Raw genomic sequence first — 25,996 nt, forward strand, 5'->3', positions numbered from 1 at the left:
CAATTTGTTGCTAGTAAGTTGAATGAACCACAACCCCTTTGCTTGTACACTATGTCCACTATGTTCGGAAAATGTTAGAAGGGCTCAAAAAAACTGCCTTACAGGAGCACAACGCAAATGCTGTGGTCATCAATTCTCTCACACTGTCTGAAAATCCCATTTGCCTTACAAATGTTTCCACACTCTAGGAATTAATTCAGCATTCACTGCATCCATATTATTTGTGTGTTTGGTTCAAACACTTCACATGTGTCTCTATATGTGACACCACTGATTTAAGGTGCTCATAAATCTTAACACTCAACTCAACAAGAATTCATTGCATCAAACAGGAACTGTTAAAATATGTATCTGCCTGCAGTTGTGATTTCCTCTTTAAAGCTGATGGCTTCCCAGGTTAGGTGACAATAATATGATGTATTGCAAGCGGTCTGAAATTGAGAACCCATTCTTTCACATTCACTGGAAAAGAAGTCAGAATGAGTAAAAACTGAGAAATGAATGCAGGGTTTTTTAGAGTTTTGAAACACATTTTCCCAGCTCATGTGAATTTTCTCTAATTTGTGAGGAAATGAATAACTTCTTGATCTTTTTTATGTTTTTTTGAGTTTAGATGGTTAATGGACAAACTGCTTAAGCACAGGGGAAAAAAAAACAACAAACAACAACAAATACATGCATATGAAGCTAGCATGTCAACAGCAATCTCACTAAATTTGATCTGCACCAAAATATTATAAATCTCTGCATTCTCTGAGATCCTAGCATTCAAATTTTCAGATACATGAGCCAAAGACCAAAGATTACACATCCCACTGCAAGGAACCTCATAAAACAATCATAAGAATATGAAAAATACATATACAGAGATAGAGTTGGGAAGGGAGAGCTGGGTGTGGATGTACAAGTAACAAGCCTTTTTGGTGGATCTTGAATGCAACAAAATTTGAAGACTCCAGCACTTGACTGAATCACACAGAAAGCCGTGTCTTCTGTTCTTCCCCTAACTTCATTTGGAGCCTAACAGAATTAACAGTTTCGCTGCGGGAAATTGAATAAGCTAAAAAGGTGAGTGCCGTGTTGAGCTGGAATCAAGCAAAACTTTGCCAATAATGGTTTAATGAAATTGCAGTTAACAGGTTTCCAACTAAGTTAATTTAATTCTGAGCCCTTGGTTTCATGAAAACACATACACACGCGCACGCATGTGTGCGCACGCACACACACACACACACACACACAGTTACACACACGCACACACAGAATTACAAAGAAACAATAGACTGAAGCGCACACAAACTCAGTTACGCCTTCCTGAACGAATCATTTGTGATAGGTTCAGTATAATTAATAATACCTTAAGCACCATAAATCTGTAATACTTAACAAGCCTTCGCAGAAATGAAACATACGTATACAAAAATGAGGTCAAATATATACAAAATCGTTACACATACAGCTCTCTCTGTTTACTTATGTACAGTTAGCAAATTCAATATTTCTCTCCCTCACCCTGCCCCCCATCCATCTCTCTTTTCTCTCCAAAGTTATGCTCAAACTCAATTAGTTGATGCATGCATCAGAGTGCATTGGTTTCCATGGATAATGACAGATTTAGTAAGATACATTATGATATACACTGTATTGCACAAACAAAATGAATGTATTTATACTCATTAGAATTATCTGTGGTCACGTATGTGGGTAAAATATATGTTGAACAACTTTCACATCACTTTTTTGTGTATTTGTTTGCTTTTTTAAGTCAATAGTGAATCTGAGCCCGTCTTGCACTGGATGTAACATGGCTTTATAAACATTGCCAAATCTATTTTTTTCCTCAGTGGGAGACTGAAAACTAAAGTAATGTGTTTCCCCTTAACTTTTAGAATAACTAGCTGCATTGTATTTATAATGCATGACATTTAACCAAAGCAGCACTGGCTCCTTCTGATCTTTGCTTTCAGATACAATTAAAATCCTTCCAAAATACTTTCATACAACTCTTCCTTCAAACCTTCAAAGTATTTTTTTTACTTCCCCCTTTAAGTTCGAAGAGAGGTACATTTCCATTTGTGAGTTGTTTATAGATGTATCACCTGAACTGTGAAACAATAGATCAATTAACACACATTTGAATAATTACCAACATCATGATAAAGTCATTACTGACAAGTTCATATCTTGCTGAAAAATAAGCTTGTTAGAGCCATTTTCCCACTAGTTTAATCAAAATGGTTGTGCACAATCTAAGGCAATCACAGATCCGTTTCTTACAATTGTACATGCATCTTTCCATTTAAAATGGCCTCCTGTTAATCGCACGCACAATCACACTGACACAATCACACCATCTTGCATCGCTTCTAATTAATGTCCCAGCACACACATTCTGCACTGGGAAATGCATTGTGCCGTTTATCAGCATGTAGTGAAATAAGAGCCTGGTGGAGGTGCATCTATTAGAGGAATTTCTAATAAACCTGTGTTTTATATGCACTAGCTGTGGATGCAGGGGAGGCGGGAGGGAGAAATAAATGTAAGTGATACGATGTCGGTTATCCTGAGTCGCTTCCCAGGTTTATGGGATTCATAATTCAGCTTAAATTCTGGCCACATCCTGACGGCCAAGGGCGACTCTGGGGATACAGCTTGCAGCAGCAGTCTCTTCCAAACAAGCAGGCAGCACCAAGCCCCACAAGGAGGGCTATGTTTTGCAATCCCAGGCCCTGACCCACTGTGACTGAAAACCAAAAAAAGAGCAACTGAAAGAAGAATGTTTGAAAGCCATTTTTTCATTTGTTTGCTAATTTTTTTTCCTCAGGTTATTCCACCGTTTGACCTTGTTAGCTTTCCAATCAAGGAGTCTTAAAATGGCTGTTGTTTAGAGGGCTGTTTGGAAAGCCTGAGGGAGGCAGTATGGCACATACATATGGTGTATGGAGAATATATTTACTACGTCTATGAGCACACAGGCACATTCATACCCATTGTAGAGTACAGCCAGGTTTTTGTCAGGAAACCATGCTTATTCTTCATGAAACTATATCACTATAACTGGATGAACCTGAAGAGGTCACCCTCCAACAATTAATTTGGTCCTCAACATTCATCATCAGTCAAAAAAAAGTAAAAAAAGACTGCAATAAGAGCAACACACCCTTATCCGAATCATATCACTACAAGTTTATTGATTGTAACTGCTTTGGTTGTTTCCCTGCAAGTTGAAATTTTGCCAGAATCATCGAGCAAATGGCAAACTCTGACATAAAGTGACCTGGAGCCGGCCTGTCGTCAATCACATTATTTTTCATGACACAAACTCTGGCCCAGGAGATTAACAAAATGGCTGGGGAAGTTATTGGGAACCGCATTACCGTAGAGATGGGACTCACTGATGTGTGACTAAAGCAGTTTGCAGCACGCAGCCTTGGGATGAGCCAATTATAGAGTCCTAACTCACGCCTCGAAATTTCGATGTGCAATTCTCACACATCAGACAGAGCATGGAAAGGAATTATCTGTAGGCTACAGACATATGTTATGTATATTCATCATTGTGAAAATGATTTGTTGTGAAAACAGAAGGCAAGGCAATGAAAAATGAGAAAAGAAAAATGGAACTTTAATAAAGCCCCCATGCAACACTTTAATGTTGCTAAGAAACAAACAGACCAAGGATTATTGTGGAAATAACAGGGAAATAACTATTTAATGTTGACTTGTATGGATTCATGGCATGTGACGTTCCAGTCCTAAGGTCTAAAGTATTTGTCTTTGCTGAAATGAAATGTCTGAATTATATGGTATGTTCACTCCTTTTGATGCATTGAGATGTTTTGCTTTTTAAATGAAGAACCTCAATTTGCAGGTCTTTGCAAATGTGCAGATCTCGCCATTAGCCTTGTCATTTAGAGACCCTAGGCATGCTTTAGTAATGAGACAGGCTGAGTGGGTATCCTCTGTTATCATAGCCCCCTGCATATCAGCCAGATGCATCCCAAAAAAAAAAAAAATCAGTTTGCGATCACTTCTGAATGCTTGCGTTCATTGTAGCGTGCCCACTGCAGGGAGGATTTTGATATTTCTTTTTCTCCAAACTGTGTATCTTCGCTGCACAAGACAACATCGCACACTTTGAAGTCTCCCAGAGCGCGGCACAAGGGGGTTTGTTTCAGGTCCCATTTTCCTCAAATGCACAAACTATAAACGCACGACAAGCTGCGGTCTCATGCAGCTTCTCTTTAGTCAGTGGTCTTTTGTGAGATATCCTCAGCTCGTGCAACGGAGAGCCGGGATTTGATCTCGGACCACTGAACGGGAGTCAATTTAGCATTTTTTCGAGTCGAGGCCCTGACAGCGACGCAACCGGCGAAACACTGCATTCAATTTAGGCAGCTTTCTTGCAGAGACCTTGTGTCGTTACATCAGTATGCATGACTGAGCGGTGGAGGGGGTTACCTCGGTCCAAGACACACACGAGTAGGAAGAGTAACAGCGAACATAAACAAGCTGCTTATAAGGGGTACTCAAACAAAGTTGGAGTCAAGCAAGAACTGTAAACAGGGGTAGTTTGTAGTTTAACTAGCCAGAAATAGAAGGTGGTTACCATGGCACACTTCCAAGCGACACTTATTTGGATATGTGGTGTGTAGCAGGGGTTAGGAGATTGGAGCTTGGGATGTGGGCACTGTGGGTTGTATTACTAGGCTGCAGAATGTTTTGCGCAGAGAAAATGATCATCAAAATGTTCCTGCCCGGCAGACAAATGCTGTAATCAGTTACTGAGTGAAGTGATCACTCTCTCACCTCTTATGATCTAAGATGGGTATCCATAATTCAATATTAATTATTTCTGAGAACTTTATAGAATTATTCAATTTTGTCTGACTGGATCTTACACAACAATGTAGCTGGATTCACATTCCATTACAACTAGTTAAGAACAATGTTCTATTCCTTTGCAATACTGAAGAGAAAAGGAAGCATATCGCTACATTTAAGTATCTACATTTTTATCAGGAAAAAATACCTACAGATTATGGCTGTAGACTGAAAGTTTAGGGAATGGGATGGCTTATTCCACCAGCTTTCGAACACTTGAGTGATGTTTACTGTTGCATTGGCAATAGTCTACACATCTTGATTAGGTTGAAAGGTTGTTGGGAATAGTTGCTTGTTGAAAAACAAAAAATAAAAAACAAAGAAAGGAACTGATTTTCCCTGTCAATCCAGACAGCAATTACTTCATGTCCTGGTGTGTTGGAGGCTGGACTAAATCATTACACTGTTGTATGTCTACTGGGTACATCCACATACTTTATTTATAAAACCATACCTGCAAAAATTTAGAGATAATGTAACTTTATGTTGAAGCATAGCGCATTTTCACTATTCCCTGTGTGGTGGGCACAAAGTCCAGGCTATTCTGGCACTAATGAACAACGGTGGAAGTCAACACATCAACCCACCAGCCTGTTAATCTCTCTCTCTTTCTCTCTCTCTCTCTCTCACACACACACACACACACACACACACACACACACACACACACACACATTGCGCACCACTGAACAGAAATTACTGCCTAGGAAATGGTAATGGGGTCCACATTGCGAAGCTCTTCTCCAGGTCTCTTCTGGGTCATAGGCGCAAAATCGAATGCATGAGCCACGGGGTGTCATCCCTGCTAAATGCGCTGTAAGAGTCTATGTAAACCTGCCAGTCCCAGTCCAGCGATGGCAAACTGCAAACACCTGCGTGTAGAACACATCGCTGACCAGGTATGACCAAGGCTCCCAGGAACCGGTACCACAACGACAGTGACAGACACGCAACGCTGCAATTGTTATGTTGACCCTCAATAAATGAAGCATGGGATTTCAAAGATAAAGGAAAAAAACATAATCAAGAGAATTCTTTCTGGACTCCCAATGATGGGAATGCAAATACATAGCCCTCTGCTCTCTAACTTGAACTGTCCCTTTCACTTCCGCATCCAGAAAGCACGACACATTAACAGCTGACTTTAATAAGCGACATAGCTTTATCTCAAGGGAAAAAAAGAGAAGGCTGTGTGAAAAGGACACGTGTGTGAAAAGCACTGGACACTCTTTCGTGCAATGCAGACGTGCTGATCCCATCCCAGTCCCCAGTGACAATTGGAAATGTAGTATGTGAGGCTAGTTTTAAAGGATCCTATCTGCACAAAGTCTCACTCCAAGATATCAGGCTTCCAAAAACACTTTTGGGAGAAAGAAACATTTAAAGCTGAACTCTTGGTGTCACAGTTTCTGGAGGGTTCACTAACATGAACAATAGGATAATTCTCATATGTAAAAAAAGAACTTTTAATACATAGACTACTATTGACAGCTGCCTGTTAATCCTTTGTGACAGTGTGACTTGGATCTGTCCTTTGGTGCTGGGTTTCAGGTTCAGAAGCAATACCAGTAAGGGTGATGCTGCCAAAACAATGCAAGCTTTTTAAATTAAGCTGTCCTCCCTGCTTACATTCATCACACCTGATGCCAGAAAGAAGAACTATTAGCTTCTTTAAATGTGCATTCAGTGGTATTTCTTACTGGGTAAGACAAATGCTTTAACACCATTATTGCTACAATACCACTAAGTCACCGTGTCTGTGCTTTTTATACCAAAGTCAATAGTAGAGAATTACAAAGGAGATCTTTGGCTTGAGCTCCTGCCGATACTCATTCACATTTAAGTAAATCTCTTTCTCTCTCCCTAGCTAACTCTCTTTCTATTTATTCGTTCATTTATTTATTTTCCTTTACTATGTTTTTTCTTTTTGAAACTGTAATGTTGAACTGAAATGTAACTGGAACTGTAATGTTGTATTTATTTTTGCATATCAATGTATTGAACCTTTTTTCAACATTCCAGGGTTGTTTTTTTTTTCTTTTGTTCAAAGCCACTGATAAGTTAAAAAAAATACAAAGGAGGGAAAAAAGACATATTCACTGGCAGTCTTTCTCTAAATGTTGTGATTTGATTCGCTCCTTTATGTGCATAATTAAGCAATCAGCATGTGCCAGCTGAAGTGCTTAGGCATTTGCTCTAACACTTTCTCGATCCCCTCACTACCATCTCAAAAGATTCAAGCTTAGGGGTTATACTGGTGATCTCATCCCCTTTGATGCAGAGGGAGAGAAACAGAAATATTCTTTACTGTTGAAACTTTGTTATGATTCAACATAACGTAACAAGGAAACAGCCAGTGAGAAAATGGGAAATGCTATACTATGTCATACCTTTTCCCCTCCTTTTTATTTATTTCTTTTTGTTGTCTGAATTGGGAAAGTTCAGGAGATCTGTGTATTCATGCAGGACCTCATGAAAGAGTGCTTAAAGACATTCGTGACAGTTATTGATGTTAAAACACCATATCAAGATTCATAACCATTGATAATTACTCATTATTACTCATGACAGCTAATATTGACATGTCAGAGTATGCCCTGATGTTATTGTGCATTTTTATACTCATACCTAAAGCTTCAAGTATTACATTTCCACAAGAGATTGTGAAGACGCAGATTCATTTTACCTGAGTGCTTGTAAAAAAGTAATATTCTGTGTTTACAGAATTTCTAAGGATCATAAATCGCAGGTCACTACACCCCAGGGTAATTTCTTTTGTACAAAACTGGATACCTGTTTAATTCAAAATGTTATAAAAGAGGATACATGTTCAGACAAACTGGATTTCAACAGTAATTCACAGCCTTGTTCAATGTTGATGGATCTATTGAAAAAAAAGTATTATACAAAATTATAATACAAAAATGTATTTCCTACTCAGATGGAAAAAGAAAACAAAACCATGTTCAGTTGTATGGTGTCATTAGTGCGTAGCGAGGACCATTTTAACAAAACGGTAAACAAGTGGTGGATGACTGTTCTCACTATTGCTTCTAACACGTTTTTTCAAAAATATCATCTCGCACTGTTTTTTCAATTACAATAATAACCAAAAAAATCCACCAAATAAGTTGTTTTTTTTTGCACACAAGAATGTGTACACCCACACTGTTGACATGCACCCATTCTTCTAACTGTCCTCAGGATAAGAACAGCTACTGCACTTTCCTACTCTCCCACTGCAGTGATAGGCACACAGTAAGTAAATACTTCAGCTTTGCAAAAGGTCTCCATTTGTTTAACTCAGGTTCATACCTCGTTGTGAGTGTAGCCAGCTGGCTCTGAACTGATTCCTTCTGCTCAGCACATTAAAGCCTATCTGATGGGGCGTGGAAATAAGAGGAGCTTACACGATTTTCTGTTTTAGACAGACCAAAGTGGTCATGGATTTTTTGTGCTTGCCCAACAGAGTCTACAAAGCATCACTTTCTCACACCAAACAATACTGCTGCACAAATACTTCAAATAAATTCCACTAGAGGACAATCCCATTTGATTCATTTAGTGAGACAGATCAGTAGATAAAGAGGGATATTTTGCTAAGCAAAGAAAACAGTTACTTAAGACAAAAAGAGAAATGGCATCTAATATAAAGCAAGATAGTGTAGCCGCTGAATCAACACAGAGGCAGCTGGATTGCGGGTGAGACACAAAGCGATTCTTTGAACTTATTGTCATTCAGAACTGTGGTCGAAGCTGAAACAGTGTTCCTCACGGAGAGCTAACTGGTAGAGCAGGGAATTTGTGCTGCAAGGTCAGAGCAGCAGGGGCCTGAGGGGTGGCGTGTACACAAGACCCTTCTCTATCCTGAAACAACGCCAGCTTGTTACCATGACAATCTCATTAGTGCACCCCCCCCCCCCCCCCCACCGCCCATTTCCCATGAGTCCTTAAAAAAAAAAAACTGGGGATGAGATACACAGGTCTGTATCTGAAGAGTGTCATCGGTTTCACCCCTGGACAGAGAATGCTGGTCCAACGGCAAGATGCACAGCATCACGAAACAACATTCTGACCCCGCCTGAACCAAACTCCCTCTGAACAGCATGGGCCACCACGGGGTCCTGTTGATTCTGAGTGAACGCCTAAAGATGTACGCGCTATTGTACACTTCCTGTTGAGTTTGGCAGGCACCAGCCCTGCAGCAAGGGGAGCAACAGCATCTCAAGGCTTTGCCTTCATGTTCAGATTGACAGGGGCGTCCAAAACCCAGACAGCAAATATGGCTGAGGAATGAGCGGTCAGAGCGAAGGTTAGAATTAAAGGGAGGTTAGAAGTAATGGGTATCTGCAGAAAGTCTCCTTGTGAGAAATCACATTTCCAAGCACTACATTACAGCATTGATTACATGTACTGTATGTCTTAAGATGCTTTAGATTTGTTTGCAAACTATTGTATTGGTATAGCAAGATGACATAACAGAGCATTCTTATATTAACAACAAATTTTACCCATATTATCAGAAACAGACCTGTAAATGTAAGACCTCTATTTGCAATACTTAATTCGGTTACACTGATCTATTCATGTAAAAATGTATGACACATTATTTATGTTTAAGTGAAGCTGGTATCATATTTTCTGGATTTAAGGTGCATCTAATATATGGCAATATATTGCCATGTGATGACACTGGAGTTCTCAACAATACTGGAGCTCTAGACAAGAAAAAAATATGACAGTTAGTCTAGACCACAGTAAAGTACTACCAGTACCATCTGAAGAAATTTAATAACATAAAAGAGATGAACAACGAAAATGATCACACCAGTGCCTGAGAACCCATTGCTCGTTTGAGATTACGCCAACATGCACAAGGTTTAGCTCATCTTAGCAAAGTTACTCCATTTAATACTTTGTGGCCTTTTCAAAGCTTCCCAATGCATTTATTCTTTGCCCCTCTTTGTTGTGACTGTAAACACAACCCACTCCCTGCTCAATTTTGCAGATTTGCTGGAGCGAAAATGGAAAGGAAATTGTGTGATTGTCACATCCAAACCTTTTCTTTGCCTTCACTCAAAGGCACTTAGCTTGTTGATTTTGTACCTTCAGAAATGATTAAACATGTGCAAGATCAAAGAAAGCAATTCTAGCAGCTAATCTGTCTGCTATAATTACCCATGAATAATCTGTGGCACTAAAGTGGCATTTATATTTATCCACGTCTCGAGCTAAAAGGTCTCCCTGTACAAAGTCACCGTCCTTTCATTTTTCTGACGCTGTCACGTCCAGTACAAGTTCCAGCCATATGGGCTGGTAAATTTAGTCCCCTGCACTGTGCGGCTGTCACTGATACAGTATTGTATATACTACTAAACTTGTGAATGATAATACCACATTGACCTGACATCATATTCTTTTCTTCAGAAAGTTGACAAACTGCAAATATCTATCTATATCTAATATATACCCTGTCTGTTTGGAAAGAAAGGCTTTTCAGACAAACTCAGGTGATTGAAAAATCACACATTTCTGTCTGATAACACAATTCATATTTTAATGCCAGTGCACCCATGAAAGTGTTTCAAACCATTGTTTAGTGATTGAGTGCATTTGAACAGTGTACATATCCAATGGAAAGAAAAGACGGTTTTGGCACCAACTACCACATTGATGAAGCAAGGGACTCTCTCACCTTACAGCCTCAAACCACAGCCATATCCCCTGGGCACTGTTCACTCTTCTCCAATTTGAATGTAAAACTTTATTGCTCCGGTCATACATTGTTAATTGCCTTGTAAATGGACGAAGATTCAGTGCTTAACAGAATTTGCTCTGCTTCCATAATCAGAATATTTATTTTGAAGGTATGGGGGAGGGGGGGTGCATGGCCCAGAGATATATATGACCTCAGACTATCTTTCCAACTGTTTGGATTATTCTTCATAGCGAACAATACCATATAAAGTGGAGTGTGTGTGCGTGTGTGTATGCATGTGTGTCTTTCTAGCACCCTACTCAGGGGAGAGACCAAAGAGTCAAACGACCCGACCGCTAAATCACGATCAATTCATTAGACAATTCAACGCAGACGAAAGAGGAGGGAAGAAGAAAGCAATTTAAAACTTAATTAGGCTAACGACTGGGAGCACCGCTTCGTAACAGAGAAACCCAGGCGGGACACATAAATACATAAAAGGAGTGAGGCTAGGAGATACTTTCTGCAGAGTGTGCCGAGAGGGGCTTATCTGAATATCTGCATTATCAGCATTTCTGTCCAACCACTGCAACGGCCGTTCAGAGTGCTCTGGAGGAGACACTGAAATAATTCCTGGGCCTCCTGTCATGCAGAAAAGTTGCCATCCTCATTCGTGGGACACCGGCCGACACCAACCATTTTCTCCAAGTACTGGTTTTACAGTCCAACCCGTACATGAGGTATAATTAGTGCACACCACGGCTGCAGACATGACAAATGATTTATTTTTCCTGCGCTTAAGATGCCTGTCCTTGCGAGTAATGAGGAATTGGGGGGGGGGGGGGGGGGCAGATCTCTATGCAGCACACAGCGTGTCCTAATCAACTATAAACCAGGAGCACAGTTGACGTTCCCTTACTTACTTTACATAACTTAGCTCTGGGCACCGCTGTCGCAGTTGGCATTTAAGAAAGAGCCTTTGAACCAACAAATCCGCCATGATGAATCACTGGTCACCTCCAACTGCGCTGTACTTTTATATCAGGCATGGGAGACTGATTATAGGACAAGGGTTTCCCTAGTGCGATTACGCTGCGAAGAATATCACAACAAGCCAGATGTACTTTTTTAAAGTGGAGATGCTTTAAAAATCCACAAAAAAACAGCTGACTGGAGTACAGGGTTATTTCCAACATAAAGGGGTAAATGGCTTATTCTGTTCTATTAGGTCTGATGCACTCAGTGGATATATTTGGGTGCTGAAAAGGCACCGCCGAAGCATCTGAGGCAATTTGGCGCTCAAAAGGCGCGTGTGAAGTGTATCTAATAATTCAAATGTCAAAGCTCCTTTACTGCTGACACTGGTGTTCGCCAGACTCATCTTTCCTGAATCCATCACTTATTCTCTTATTGAAATTGCTTACTTTGGTGGCAGAGGCTCCGCTGTGACTCAGGAGCCATAAATCTCTGGGAGAGTGACGGGAGCAGGCTTGCAAACACAATGACGGCGTTGTAATCTTAATCAGTCTGAGTTACCAGCAGTCTGGCGTGTAGATGGAGCTGGTGGTATTAGCTGTAGAGCGGTTAGCAAGTATGTCCATGAGATTTAAATACACCTGTACTTATCTGTACACACATCCCACTGGTGTGACACTGCTGCAGTTTTGGAGTGCTTTCTGCCACGGCCTTAGAAAGTCAACAGTTGCGAACCATCAACAAAGAATAGTCCGGGACTCTGCTGGAACTGACACCCTGTGTTTGGCCAGTCCAGCTCTTGAGTGTCCTTCCAATTAGAGAAAGCACTGCTCCCTGAGGCATTTCAGTTGTCAAGATAAATTGGAATACTTAATTCATCATTAAGGCAGTGTGACTAATTCATCTGTCATATTTAAAGTAATGTTGTACTGTGTCACTGAAAAATAATTATTGAAGCTCCAAATGAAGGTTCGGGAAGAGAATATTGAGACAAATGCTACACAGCTAAACAAATGTCCATACACCAGTTTTGTCTACTTTTGTCGGTGTCAGCTGGTCACCCCTCCTGTACCCCATCTCCAGATTCCTCCCTGTTTATGATGTCCGCATGAAGGGTCAACAACCTTGTCCTAGTGGCCAGTTGTGACCTCATTATCATATTCCAAGCCAAAGATCAATATCCCTTTACTTACAGAGAACAGCCAACCTCTGTGCTCATCAATAGATACACTTCTATGGAAACTCATATATACTGAATTCTCCATTGACACCAACGTGAGGCAACATTAGCTCACTTGTATAAAAGGACAGTGAATATCATAAATACATATATAACCTCTATTACTGCATTTTTGTCACATACCCAAACACCCTGCTGTCCACTCTACCAGGCGTATATACTAAATTTAATACTTTTTTTTTTCAGAGCTGATTCACAGAATTCTCCGAGTGCTATATCAGTTTTGCATCCCTTGTGCCCTGAATTGAAGTGATTGATTTGGAACAGCTTCAGTCCTCTCCCCAAGCAGCCGCAAGGGATACATTGCCAACAGTATTTCTGCACCCTGGGCGATCAATACGACGGAGCTTTGTGGCATGCTGTCATCTACCTGTTGTGTGTTCTTCTCAGGTTTCATGCATGCCTCCTCGCAAAGACCTCGCTGTGCTAAAAATACATTTCACTGCAGGTTCAAAGGATGCAATTATCAGAAGACATGTAGAGAACAGAGCACTGTGTCGCGCATGTAACCGCTAACACATGATTGCAGAACAAAGACCTCAACCGTGCACCACTGCAGAGATAACCATCAAACACAAATCACGGCCGCCTTTTTAAAAAATTTATTTGTATGGGATCAGAGAGATGATTGCTTATTCCTCCCCACAAGATAACATGTGGAGCATTTGAATTTGAGGGTTAAATGTCAATATCAGATCATAGATAGAAGTAATGAGAGAGACAGGATGGCAATTGTAGAGGTGTCAGGTTGAATACTGACACAATTGTAACGAAGAGAGAGAGAACTTCTACAAATATCATCAAAGCCTTTTTTTTAATCTGTAAGTATCCAGGAGATATTCACGCTAATATTTATTTAACAGAAGCCAGTCCCAGCACAAATTGTATTTAACATCAATGTACACAGCTGGATATTTACTTGAGCAGTTAAAGTGTAGGTAGGTATTGCTCAATAGCAGTAGGTGTCTTGCTTATCTGGAATTTGAAATTGAAATTATAACCTTCTGGTCCTGTTCCCGGACTACTTTGCTACCCTGTCTGTTTTGGATTTGCTCCATGTTACAGTGCACTTTGGGAACAGCCCTTGTTTTGACTGGCTGGCGCTTCTGGGTCCTAACATGACATAGGTGCTACCGTTAGCTGTTGTGGTGGCTTGGAGGACAAGCTTTTCGTGTTCTTCACTTACAGGGGCCTGTCTGAAGGCATTTCACAGCCTCCTTCCATCGGTTAGGTTAACAAGCTCCTCATGAACACACTCTGGCTTTTGAAAGCACTGAGGAGCAGCTGAAGATAACAAGAGAGCGACGCATGAGCGCAGAGGAGACCGGGAGCGTTTCTGCTGAAACTCAGGGCCGAGAGGCAGGGCTTACCTGCAGCCACTGTGATTGGTCGCTGTGGCCGGACGTCCAGGCGTTGACTTTGCCCTGTTTGTCGAGCCTGGCCTTCCCCGGCTCCCAGGTGAACATGTCCATGTTGAGTGTCCGAAAGACACTAGAGGCCGAGAGCTGGTAGTCCTGGATGTGACCTGACTTCATACCCATTGGCTCAGAGCATCCTGCAGTGAAGAAAAAGCAAAAAGGCAAAAAAAAACCCTGTCAAATGAAAGGAACTCTCTCTTGGCAAAATGCATTATAAATGCAATATGGTCAATATTATTGAATGCGTTGAGCATTTTTCAGAACGTATGTTCATGCTCATCCAAACATGCTAACATCAACATGTTAGCATGTTTCTAACATGCTAACATGCTAGTCTAGCCCTCAGTAATCTGTTCCAGTCTGGCCAGAAGCACCCCCTAATGGACACCTTTCTGTGGTACCCAGTTACTGACCAGTGAGTTCACAGCCCAGAAGCTCCATGCGAAGAGTGCAGTGTCTCCTGCAGACTTGTGGGTAAATCCGTATGTACTGGCCTTCGATTGGAGGGGTGAAAGAGTTCGCTGAGGGTGTGTTGTTGTCGACGTTTCCACGGAATATCTTGTGAAAGAAATGAGGCAGGATAAGTCTTAGAAATGACAGGAGCCCTCCCCTAATATACACTTACCCTCTGTCTCACACACACAGACATATACACACATACACTTACCACGTATAAAACAAGCATTTATTGCATACACTTCTTGCATGTATCTTTCAAATGTGCATCACTGGATTTGAATAGCACACATAGCATGCCACACACTGGTGGAGTCATCTGACCTACTTAACAGTAGTTGGAGGAAATGAACGCATACACAAATTCCCACGATTAGGCGGCCCAGTTTGGAAACATCTGCAAGTATGCAAACAATGTGAACTCTCCTTTGGGTTAAACTGCCTTGTCTTGTGTTTCTCAACGTGGCCAACATCCCTGAAGATCAGCACAGCTGCGGTTCTGCTCAGAACAACAGCACCCTTTCCAAATCATCCACCACTCAACAAAAACAGACACACCTCTCAAATCATTCCAAAAGAAACCAATAAACCAAATCACGTCTCAAAGAAGAGGTGCATTCTCCTTTTCTGCAAGATGGAATTCATTATTTCTTATCTTTATATATTAATAATAATAATAATAATAATAATAACAATAACAGTGTATGTAATGTAATGTCATGTTGCAAATGCACCCCAACAAACAAGGAAGATAAAATAGAGCTCTTGGAGACTCTCCCTCAAGGAGAATGTAATACTAAACTTTAATAAATGGAACTAAAGTGATGAGACGCTGAGAAGCCTGTATAGTCCTATTGTAAAATATTCAATTTAAGAGTCATAAATGAAGAGAAAGGAACAAGATTGGGGGGGGTTGGTTGTGGACACTGTGTGTGGGGCGGGCCAGGGCACAGATTAAAACAGCTCTCCCCGGGGTGTCCCCACACGGTGCCAAAGCCTCCTCCTCTGGTGCAGCCGGAACCTCACCATGTCCTCGTCCGTGCCCTTGACCTTGTACGTCTTCCAGATCTTGCCGTCGTTGCTGGAGGCTACCTTGTAGGACTTGACATATTCGGGGCTCCCAATGCGCTTGGCGCCCTGCGTTATGAGGCCGGTCACCCTCATCCGCCTCTGCAGGTTTATCTGCGGGGAAGAAACAGAGCAGGCAATGACCACACCGGCATGGGGTGAACGCCAGGAGAGAACAGCACGTACATGGGGGACGGGGTTAAGACAGCAGGGCAGTGGGTGGGGGTACAGCTTAACACCCCTACTCTCAACCACCCAGACTCTCCATTTTATTTACCACTGGCATTGTCTGCATGTATCTGTCTTATATAAAAAAAGAAATACTGTTAAGCAATCAACAATTCAACACCCTGTCACGGGTGAACTTACCCTGACTACACTGTAGACAAAGATAAAAGACTCTTAAGAGAAAGGACTGTGATTAGGGGCATGGCTTCGCCTTAAACAGCCGGGGGTGACGGATAAGGACACCGGATGATGCGGCCCTGGCGTTCCGCCGCAGACCCTGGAGAAACCTCTCCCTGTCAGCATTGCCTGCCTCTTGGAGGGTGGTTATTGTTTTTAATAACTCTGCGTGATGACAGCTTGTTCGCTGTAATGAAGTGCGGGTGACCCGCAGCGCTTCTCCGCTGACGCAGGCTGAGACGGGCGCGCGGCGGGGTTCACCCTCCCCTCGCCATTCCGCGAATTTCCGGAAAAAGCGCTGTAGTCGGGTGCATCCGAGAACAGAACCCAAACAAATCAGTCATTAAACGCAGACACGGACGAACACCCTCGGACGTTGCTGTTTGTATCCTAAAACAAACCGAGACACCTACCCCCGTTGATCTCACTTAGAGAAAGTAATGCAACTGCAAACAATAACAGATAACCACAGCAGGAAAATAAATCTCCCTTGTCGCATCTAAACACAAGGGGGGATGCAAGGACGAGATATCACCTTTCACTGCCGCTGTGACCTGATACGGGTGGTTCTGTGCGTATCTGCCTATGGTCCAAGGACATAACAAACACTGTTTGCATAAGCCAGTGTAAAAGTAAAGATAGCATAAAAAAAGGATAAGATTCATTTATGCAGCATTACAAATGGTATTTATTCAACAGTAGCTTGTGCCACAGAAGCACTGTTGCTTCTGCCCTTATCTTTCAAGGGCTCTAGCTCCAGAATGTGGACCGATAGTTTTGCAAGATGGTATCCAAACCAGCTTGGCGTCTCTAAACATCTGTTATTTGGGTTTAACTAACACCTTTAGGTTACTAAATTTGCTACAGCAATTACTATGTACTTACATTGGTGCTTGCCAGCATTAAGTAAAGCAAAGGGAGTCATTTATTTCCTTTGTAACCTCAGATCAATGCACTTCAGGCCATACAGTTATGCTGATATCATGTTATTAACCACTGGAAAAATGCTCTTTTAGTGTGTTGTGGGAGCTACGGGCTGGGGAAGTCTCTTGGAAGAGACACGGCCTCATCAAAAGCAACACCTCTTCAGCAATGCAGAGACAGAGACAGATTTCCAAATTAGGATCAGAACAATTTAGCAGCGGGAGTGCTAGCAGCTTTCACTCTTCTTTTTCTTGGAGAGAAATCAGAGTCAAAGACGCATTCTGTCTTTCCTTCAGGAACCCCGCAGAGCAGGGTGGCATTATGGGACACGCGCACTTCCTCCGGCTGCTCAGTGCTTATTGCCGCTGATTGGCTGGGGCTTCCCACCTAATCTACAGCCTGTCGATCTCATCACCTGTCACATGGGTCGGAGTCCAGGGACTGCATTCAGCATCCCACTGGCCCCATCGGTGGAGCCCGTTCTGTCAGGTGCTCAAATGTGTCTCTTCTAAATGATAGGATGTCGGGTGGAACCTCAATCCTTTCTGCACAAAGGAATGTTATCATTTCAAGTCTCGCAGTCAGCAATTTGACTTGTGCTTACACCATAATTGCTGGAAAATTGACAATTAGTTTAGTTATCAGAGTCCTTGTTGAGGGTTTTTTTTGGTTTGTGTGTTTGTGTGTGTGTAATTACAGGGGTGCTGCAGTAGTTATATCAAAATAAAGAAAAGGTGAGCTAAGATGATAATGACACAGCATCTGTTGAAACTTCAACTCAGTCTTTAAATATCACCATCCTTTTGGGAAAATACACCAAATGTATTTCATGGCAAAAATCACATTGTATAGAGTATTTTACAGAATTACATATTCCTTCCCTAATGCAATACAGGTTTGCAGTCACTGGATGGCAATTTATATCAGCTAACCTTGTTTTTTGGTGAGGGCATTAAACTATATGTCTTACGTGTACATTAGGTTTGTTATGAAGATGAGCTGACACGCCTCCTACATTATTTTTTTTCAGTTTTTAATTTGCACATTTAAACTTAATGTGGTGCCATTTTGGAATCCACATAAGTAGTTGTTGTAAATACACACACTTACATGAGACACCTTTGCAAATTATTTTTGACACCCTCAACTGTGCCTACCTCCAAAAGAAAAAAAAATGTCATAAACCTCACTGACATTGAGGAGATAATGAAAAGTGTTAAGGTTGGATCTGTCAGCTCTGCCATATAAACGCTGAGTCATCAACATTAGGAAGGCGTAATTGTTGGGGGATTTCCTCCAATAAGATCATGTGACTGGCTCCTGTGGAGCCTTAAAAACACCAAAAATGCCCCCTGGGTGAACTTAAAACATACATTTTGGTCATTATTTATGGTGGTCATTCAAAAAAAAAATATGTGCATAAAAAACACACAACAATAACAAAAACATGAGCTTGCCCTTTTTTTGGGGGGGGGCACAAGTGCACATTAGCCAAATGGAGCAGAAAAACTAAGCCTAGTGCAGATACTGTAGATGATGACATAGTGAAGTATTACCCTTTCAGGAGGGATAAAAAAGGCTTGCAAAAAGGTCAGTATTCCTCAGCAAAGGCATGGCTAACTATGTGTGAGTGGTGTGGAGTGCAGGGCCAAAAAAACACATTTACTTTTTTTTTACTTTTTATCCAGTTTCTGTCTCAAGCCTATATATGCCATAATTCTCAGCTTCGTTTCCCCTGGTGTTTGCATGTTACGGACTTGAGCCCAAGGGCATAGCTGTTCTGAATAATAATATGAATAATAATGAAGCTTGAATACGGTAAATTACATTAATTAATTTTTTTTGTAGTGCTGTTTTTGCATGCTCACCTAGGGCACAGCGAGCCTTAGTTACAACTCTGTTTGTCACCTAATCAAGGAAAGTGTAACCATGCAACCACATACTTAGCGGTTCTCTGAGCAATCGTGAAAAAGCCCAGCAGACAGACCCCAGCACTTGCCCTCCATAAGAGAAAACAATGAACAGAGCTGCTCGTGGCAGCCATTAACAGATTGCTGAGTAGTTAGGCAATTGGTTGTCACTGTCTGTTCTTTTTTCAGGCTTGGACCTAAGTTTGGGTGCAGATGGCAATGCATTTGCAATCCATTAGGAAATGAAGTTTGCTGAGCCAACACAAGACATTGGAGATGTAATACCCCGCCTTCATGCCAGTAACTGTGTCCTGCTGAAATTCCAAACAGTTTGTCAGTGATCAGTAATGCCTTACAACAGATGTCAAGGGTTTACCTGTTTTTTAGCAAATAATCAGTTAATTGAGGATTTCATAGGGTCAGGTAGTTTGAACACTGAAACAATCAAGTATTGATATTTTTCCAACACATTTAAATTAATGCTGCTAGTATCTAGGTGATTGAGATTTTACCCGTACTGTCACAAATTAGGGCCATGTACTGTTGAATACTTATCCTGCTGAGTAGACATGCATGAACACACACAATACCATAGGCAAACACACACACGCACACACACACACACACAAAAACCCATACACGCACAAGCACACAGATGTACATGCATGCACAGACACACACCCATGCAAATACGCTCTCACTCATCCATACACACATATACACCCACACACACACTCAAACACAATGCAGTCAATGTGACGTCATATTTTAAACTGGAGAGTTTTGCTGCGGTTTATTCTCTCATTGGCTGATATGAGGACGGGCGGACGAGCACACAGGCTGGCAGACACTGCTTTGTCGGCAGCTGCTCTAAACTGCAGCTTTGCTTTGCCTTCCTTTCTCCCTGGTCCTGGCATTGGGCTCCTACCCATTATTGAAGCAGAAAGCCCCGGAGCGCACCGGCGTTTGGAAAGTCCCCACCTTTTTTTGTCCCAATTACGCAGAACTGTTCCAAAGAGAGCACTGGCGGACACAGCGGCTCGTCCCACGTGGTGTCATTAGAAGCACACACCCCGATTGTCCCCACAGCACGTCTGCGCACCACACACAAGCACTGCGTTTCCACATGTGCTAGGGGCTGATGGCTGCGCTCAGACAGGAGGATAACTCGCTCTACTGAAGGAAGTGTTGCCACAGTTACCGTGCTCACATTGTTCCAAAGGGTTTTTAACTCAAAATCTCTCCAATTTTCTCTCACTCCAAGTGCATCTCTACACGCCTATTTATAGCACTGTTTACATAACTGTGTATCCAAATACTGAAACCAACCAAAGTTTCACAATCTAAAACAATCTAAATCTGGTTGAAGGGACATCATTAAAAAAAAAAAAAACATATATTTTAAAAGGTGGCTCAATTACATTCCATGCCATTTTCAATCACACTTCATTTGTTATTTATTTTAAATCTATTGTAAATTCTGTAATGAACTCAATTTGTTTAATCAGAGGTGATAGTGGATAATTACTTGACATCGAAATGTAATTTAACATTGTCTAAACCAGAGTTAATCCCAATTCCAGCATTAATCTGTGTACCAGGTCCTGTTACAGAGGAGTGCGTGTCATTACACAAAACAAGATGTTCATGCTGAGAAAATCTTAAAGAGAACTCCGAACCAGATTAAGAGAGAACAGGAGCACCGCCCGACATCAATATCACACAAACCTCGCATCTGACTCTTGGCACTTTTGGCACTAAAACAATTCACAGCCCTGAGCATGGTAGAGACATTTATATCATTATTAAAATAAACAAATAAAATACACATATCAGATCCCCTTACTGTCAAGGGTTCAAATCTCACAAAGAACTGTGTTTCTTTGAGGTAATTGGCCTTATGCTTTCTCTCTTACTTAGCTGCTCGCAGTTTCATTATTTCCACTTTGTGCTGTCTCTTTCCCCTTTCGGATTGTACACTGGTAAAATTTATGCACAACAGTCTACCGCAGTCACATACAATGCTGTGATGCCTGAGATTGTTGAGAGTTTTGAAAACTTTTATTTTGCCCCCATGTTTGTCCTCTTTCTAACCCTCTTCCTGTCTTTTATTTGACTTCTAATTTATTTTCAGTTACCTATGATTTTCTCCTGGAGGTGCCCCTTTACATAACTGATTGCAATATTTCTATAGTTTCTTATTAAGGCACCATGCTGCAACAAACAATAATGGATTTTATGTGGGGAAACAAAAAACAAAAAAACTATTTCTGTCTACAGGCGAGAACTGTGTTTTTGAGAGGAAAAACAGTCAATTGCTAGAAGAGTACATTCCATTAAGGACTATATTAAGCACCCCAGTTTTACCTTTTAGAAAAATCACAGATTCCAATTGGGTGGGTGTGCACATCATTGGTAGTCTGACTCCTATCAAGCATTTAGCTCTAAATTTCCTAATGGATGGCAATAGAAGTCATTGTGCTTTGCAATAAGCATCACACAGTACAGAGGGGAAAGCCATACTGGAGCTAATGATACCAATCTGCATTTCACAAGCTCAGAATGCTTGCAGTAATAAGTGCTTATGTTTGAGACGTAAGCCACTAATGCTATAATAATTTAGGGAGGAACGTGACTAGGGGTTGCTCAGGCCCCTCGCATAGTTACAGCTCTAAATGAACTCATGGTCGTACCTCAGCTTCCTCAGTGCAGTCTAACTGGAATGCCGCACAATTACCAATCACATGCATAAATGATCCAGCAATCTATTGCAGATGTTTTATATGGGCGGTGTAAAAGTGCCTTTCGGGCTTACAAATCTTGGGTCTTAAATGTGCATTCATTCATAAATTTTAAGGTTCATCCTTGGATTACAGAGGGTCCCTGTGCTTTCGCTCTGAGCTGAATGCAACTGCAAAGTGCTTTGGTTTTTATTGAAAGTAAAGAGTAAGGAGTTTAATCAAGAGTCAAGCTTTTACACTTCCTAAATCTTACTGTACTACATTTCTGCAACTTACTGTACCACAATTCTGCCACTGGAGTTAAAATTATGATTAATAGTAGTCAGACTGATTAAGAACCAACGCCCTAGTTTTGCTCTGCTCATTCTGTGGGCTTCCTCTGGTACCTGAATCCAGGGCCATCGGTCATTCTCGGCTGCTGTCCAAGCATTCACCAGCCCTTTTTTGTTGAGTCGGGCAAAGTATGGGTACCACTTCTGCAACCCAAACAGCGCTCGGTGTGTGGAAGATGCTGTGATCTGCTGGTTGGAGATGATGCCTCCTTCCATCCCAAGTGGTCCAGAGCATTCTAGAATGGAAAATGCAGACACATATAAGAGTAAACTCAAGCTCAGAATCTTTATAAATCTTCATAACACACATCAGTAAAGATAATTATCCTAAACTGAGCAAACAATTCACATAAGTACCAAAAGGACAGCATTCCTTGAACTTGATGGTCAAAATATCCTTGTCCACAGTCATGCTTTCCAAGATGGCCACTTTGTCAATATCGCTCTCGGAAACGCTGTCTGAGATTGTTTCTGTCTCAGAGGCGTAATATTCATTTGCCTTATCTTCGAATACACCGGGCAGGTATTCACAAATCGAGATGGAATCCTTCATTTCGCTCAAAGACATTGAATCTTTCGTTTCGCTCGTTGGGATCGAGTTCCTTCTTCTGTTCAAGATCAAATTCCTGCTATCACTGAATATAGCCGGGTCCCTCAGTTTGGCCAAGCATACCTCACTTTTACTTAAATTTATCCGATTTTTGTCATGACTATTATAAATCAAACTACTATGCCAAATATGTTCGCTTTGGCAAAATCCCCTGTCGTCATAATTCTCGATGAGAGCACCCTTTTGGGTGCCCGTGTCCCCTCCGCCTGCTAAAGGATGCATGGACTTCTCCTTTGGAGCCGAAGTGGCAAAAAAAGCTTTAAAGCTTTCTCTCAAGGAGCTCTTGCTACTCTGTTTGGACAGCATCATCACCAATGTCAACACTCTCAGCGGCCCTTAAATAGTCTCCCTGCAGCAGCATTAAACTGGGAAGGCATGACACCAATCTGTGTCTAATGTAATCGGTCGTTCCCAAAAGTGTTGGGATCATGAAAACGTTAATCAATCTACCTTTTTCCCCCCCCCCCTCCCTTCCTCAAAATTGCAAGGTAACGTTTCTAACACAATAACGACATTATGCAGTCACATCTGTTGACTTGAATTCCTGCCAAAAATCTTCAAAGACGGAGGTTCTTCTCATGGGCTCTGTGTAACTTTTGTTTTTGCTAAATATTTGAGTTTTAAGTGGCATAATTTCATTTAGTGGAATCATACAACTGGGTCTCATCCCAGACATTCTTTTCTCTGAAAGACCATTAAAATTTTGGGAAAAAGAAGAATAAAAAAACAAACAAGAAAGAAACAAAAACAGCAGTAAAATGTAAGTAAATAGATAAAATGTAGATGAAATGAAAAAAAAACCTGAGGGCAGAATTTTGCATCAAAATGTAAGTGTTTGCATACCAACAAATTGCCACAAGTAGACCAGAGTGCAGTCACCTTACTACAAACACCAACCTCTCCCAGATTAACACAAGCCTCAACAGCTCATGGTAAGCTGCTATTTAGGAGGAATTTGTGTTAATTAAAATCTTACTAGAATATCATAATGTTGTCCTTGATCTTTGCAATGCTGGTATTATTTCTACTTTTCATTTTGTTCCTGTGAAAAATGTAATCAAGCACAATGTGTAGTTTGGGTTTATAGAGTCTTTCTAATAATTAATTATCTAATAATAAACATGATAAATATAAACTAGTAGATAAATTAAAATGTTGAATGCACTGTATTACCCTGTGTCAGCCAAAAATTAATGCATGCATGCAATATGTGGCTTTGAAATCAAAATCAAGGAGAACATGACAGAACACTGTTCTTAGTCTAAAGTATGTGTAATTGTGTGGTAACTATCAGTTATAGAACTTCAGAAATAAAAAGCTGCTGCACCATTCCCATGTAATGACTTAAGAACCAGCACAACCAGCAAACACTGTGTGCCAATCTCAATCTATTTTCAGCTTTGTGAACTTAGGTTTTCTTTGTACAACATTCACGATGCACGTGGTAATCCTTCCCATGATCACTTTCGGTATCGGGGAAGGTTTTAAATTCTGTCAATAACCAGACTCACGAGAGTGAAACACAACACCTTTTCAGGGAATGGAACACTCTACAGTGAAAAACTACACTCCCCTAATGCCATCACACCAAATCCACAGTATCCGACGTACACATGGCAGAGAAGGTCCTTCAGCTCACTGAGAAAACTCAGTCTGTTAACAGTGCTAACAGTCTTGCTGAGAAAATAACCCATAAATAATTGACCCACAACAACAGGAGACAAAATAACACCCTTAAATATAATTTAGTTATTTTTGCTCTCACTAGAGGATCACGGCCTTTCATTTCTGAATCCATGAGTGAGTGTTTTGACATTAATTATACTGTGTTTCTTTTTTTGTGCAAAATCACTATTTGTAACCCTCATTTGTTTGAGATGCATTGTGGCACAGTATTAATTTAGAGCTATTTCTTATTTCTAAACACTTGGACCTTATTGCAAATGCGTCTTCAAGAAAGTAGGTAATGAAATGTAGCACAAGGACAATTAAGAATTTTTTAAATCATAATCTTCATAATCAATCCAATCTGGATCTTGTGATTCAGTATATATAATTATTTGATTCTAAAATGGCACAGGTAAAGTGTGCACTTGTTTTCTGTTTGCATGACGTTATTACAAATTCAAATCAAATTACTTTATGTTTTTTTGTATGCCATAACAACAAGGCGACTTCCATTCCAGCTGGTATAAACCATCTGTTTGGCAAAGCACACATTGAATACGAAACCACATATACAGTAACTTGTGTCATTTTGCCTGTATTTCTGGTCCATTGCCATGTCTTCCTCTTGGGCCAAAAGGGAGTCTAGCATTGCACCTTTCACAAGCTCTGCACTTTCCTCTCTTTTCATTGCTGTGCGTTGCTGCGACTTTTGATGTCAATAGTTGCCCAATCCTGAGAAGTGCCAGTAGTTGAGCACTCAAGGGTCTGTAATGCAGTTTGGGGGTATCTGAAATCTCTGACATGTTTTCAAAGCTATGCAGAGTGAGGTTTCCATGAACAAGAAGCTCTGCCTGTAAACACTGCAAAACCAAATCAGCCTCCCCTCAACTCATGACTGATGTTAACGCACTGAAAAACATCTTAGTCCTTCAGAAGGTATAGCTTGCCCAGAAACGGGACCGAACGAACAGCAAAGGAGAAAGGGACATAAAATGTCTATTGCAGTATTCAGTTATACCAACGATGCAATGAAACCAGCTTTTGTCTTCGCACAATCAATATCCAATTAAAAAAAAAAAAAAAAAAAAAACCCTGAAAAATACTGAGAGTTCCTGTGAATAAGTCAGTGTGATTTGATTTTTTTTTTTTTCAGAAAAAAAAAAAAAAACACACACACTTCAGGGAAACACTAGCAGGGACTCATATTTAATGATGCAGCGTGACCTATGTGGCACTTCAAAGTTTAAACAGCTTGAAACCATTTGACACTTTTTATCCCCCACACTCTCACATTTTCTCACAATAACATGATGGCTGATTAAGAATTAAGAAAAAATAATATACCATTAACAAAATAAATTGCTAGGGCTACTCAACCCTGACCCTGTGGGGCCACAGTGTCTGCAGGCTTTCACACTGACCAGAGATTCGCTCACCTGATTCTGCTAATCATTGTCTTGATATAAGCAATTTAACTTCTTGTACCTGTTCAGACTGTTTGTGGTTTAAATTGGCCTGGAAAACATGCTGGAAAGGAGTGAAGAGGGCCTAATTTAAAGTGTCAAATGTACTTGCTTCTTTTTCTGAACTTTGACACACGCCTACTTCTTCAGTACTTTGGTTAATTCTATGATTATGCATACCTGGGAAGATATATGGTCCGCAAT

The 25,996-nt window shown here is 41.0% G+C and overlaps 1 protein-coding gene across 3 annotated transcripts in view; it reads right to left on the reverse strand.

Moving 5' to 3' along the window:
* Positions 1 to 25,996, reverse strand: part of LOC118776608 (EGF-like repeat and discoidin I-like domain-containing protein 3) — a 134,645-nt gene that overhangs the window by 20,959 nt on the left and 87,690 nt on the right. For all 3 annotated transcript variants that reach the window (XM_036527056.1, XM_036527055.1, XM_036527053.1), the window contains 4 exons: positions 22,106 to 22,287; positions 15,698 to 15,853; positions 14,629 to 14,773; positions 14,168 to 14,352 (listed from right to left, as the gene is read on the reverse strand). In XM_036527056.1, coding sequence (XP_036382949.1) covers positions 14,168 to 14,352; positions 14,629 to 14,773; positions 15,698 to 15,853; positions 22,106 to 22,287 — 668 coding nt within the window. The remainder of the gene's footprint in view (positions 1 to 14,167; positions 14,353 to 14,628; positions 14,774 to 15,697; positions 15,854 to 22,105; positions 22,288 to 25,996) is intronic.

The sequence above is a fragment of the Megalops cyprinoides genome, chromosome 4 (genome assembly GCF_013368585.1).
Source record: "Megalops cyprinoides isolate fMegCyp1 chromosome 4, fMegCyp1.pri, whole genome shotgun sequence".
NCBI classification, from domain to species: domain Eukaryota; kingdom Metazoa; phylum Chordata; class Actinopteri; order Elopiformes; family Megalopidae; genus Megalops; species Megalops cyprinoides.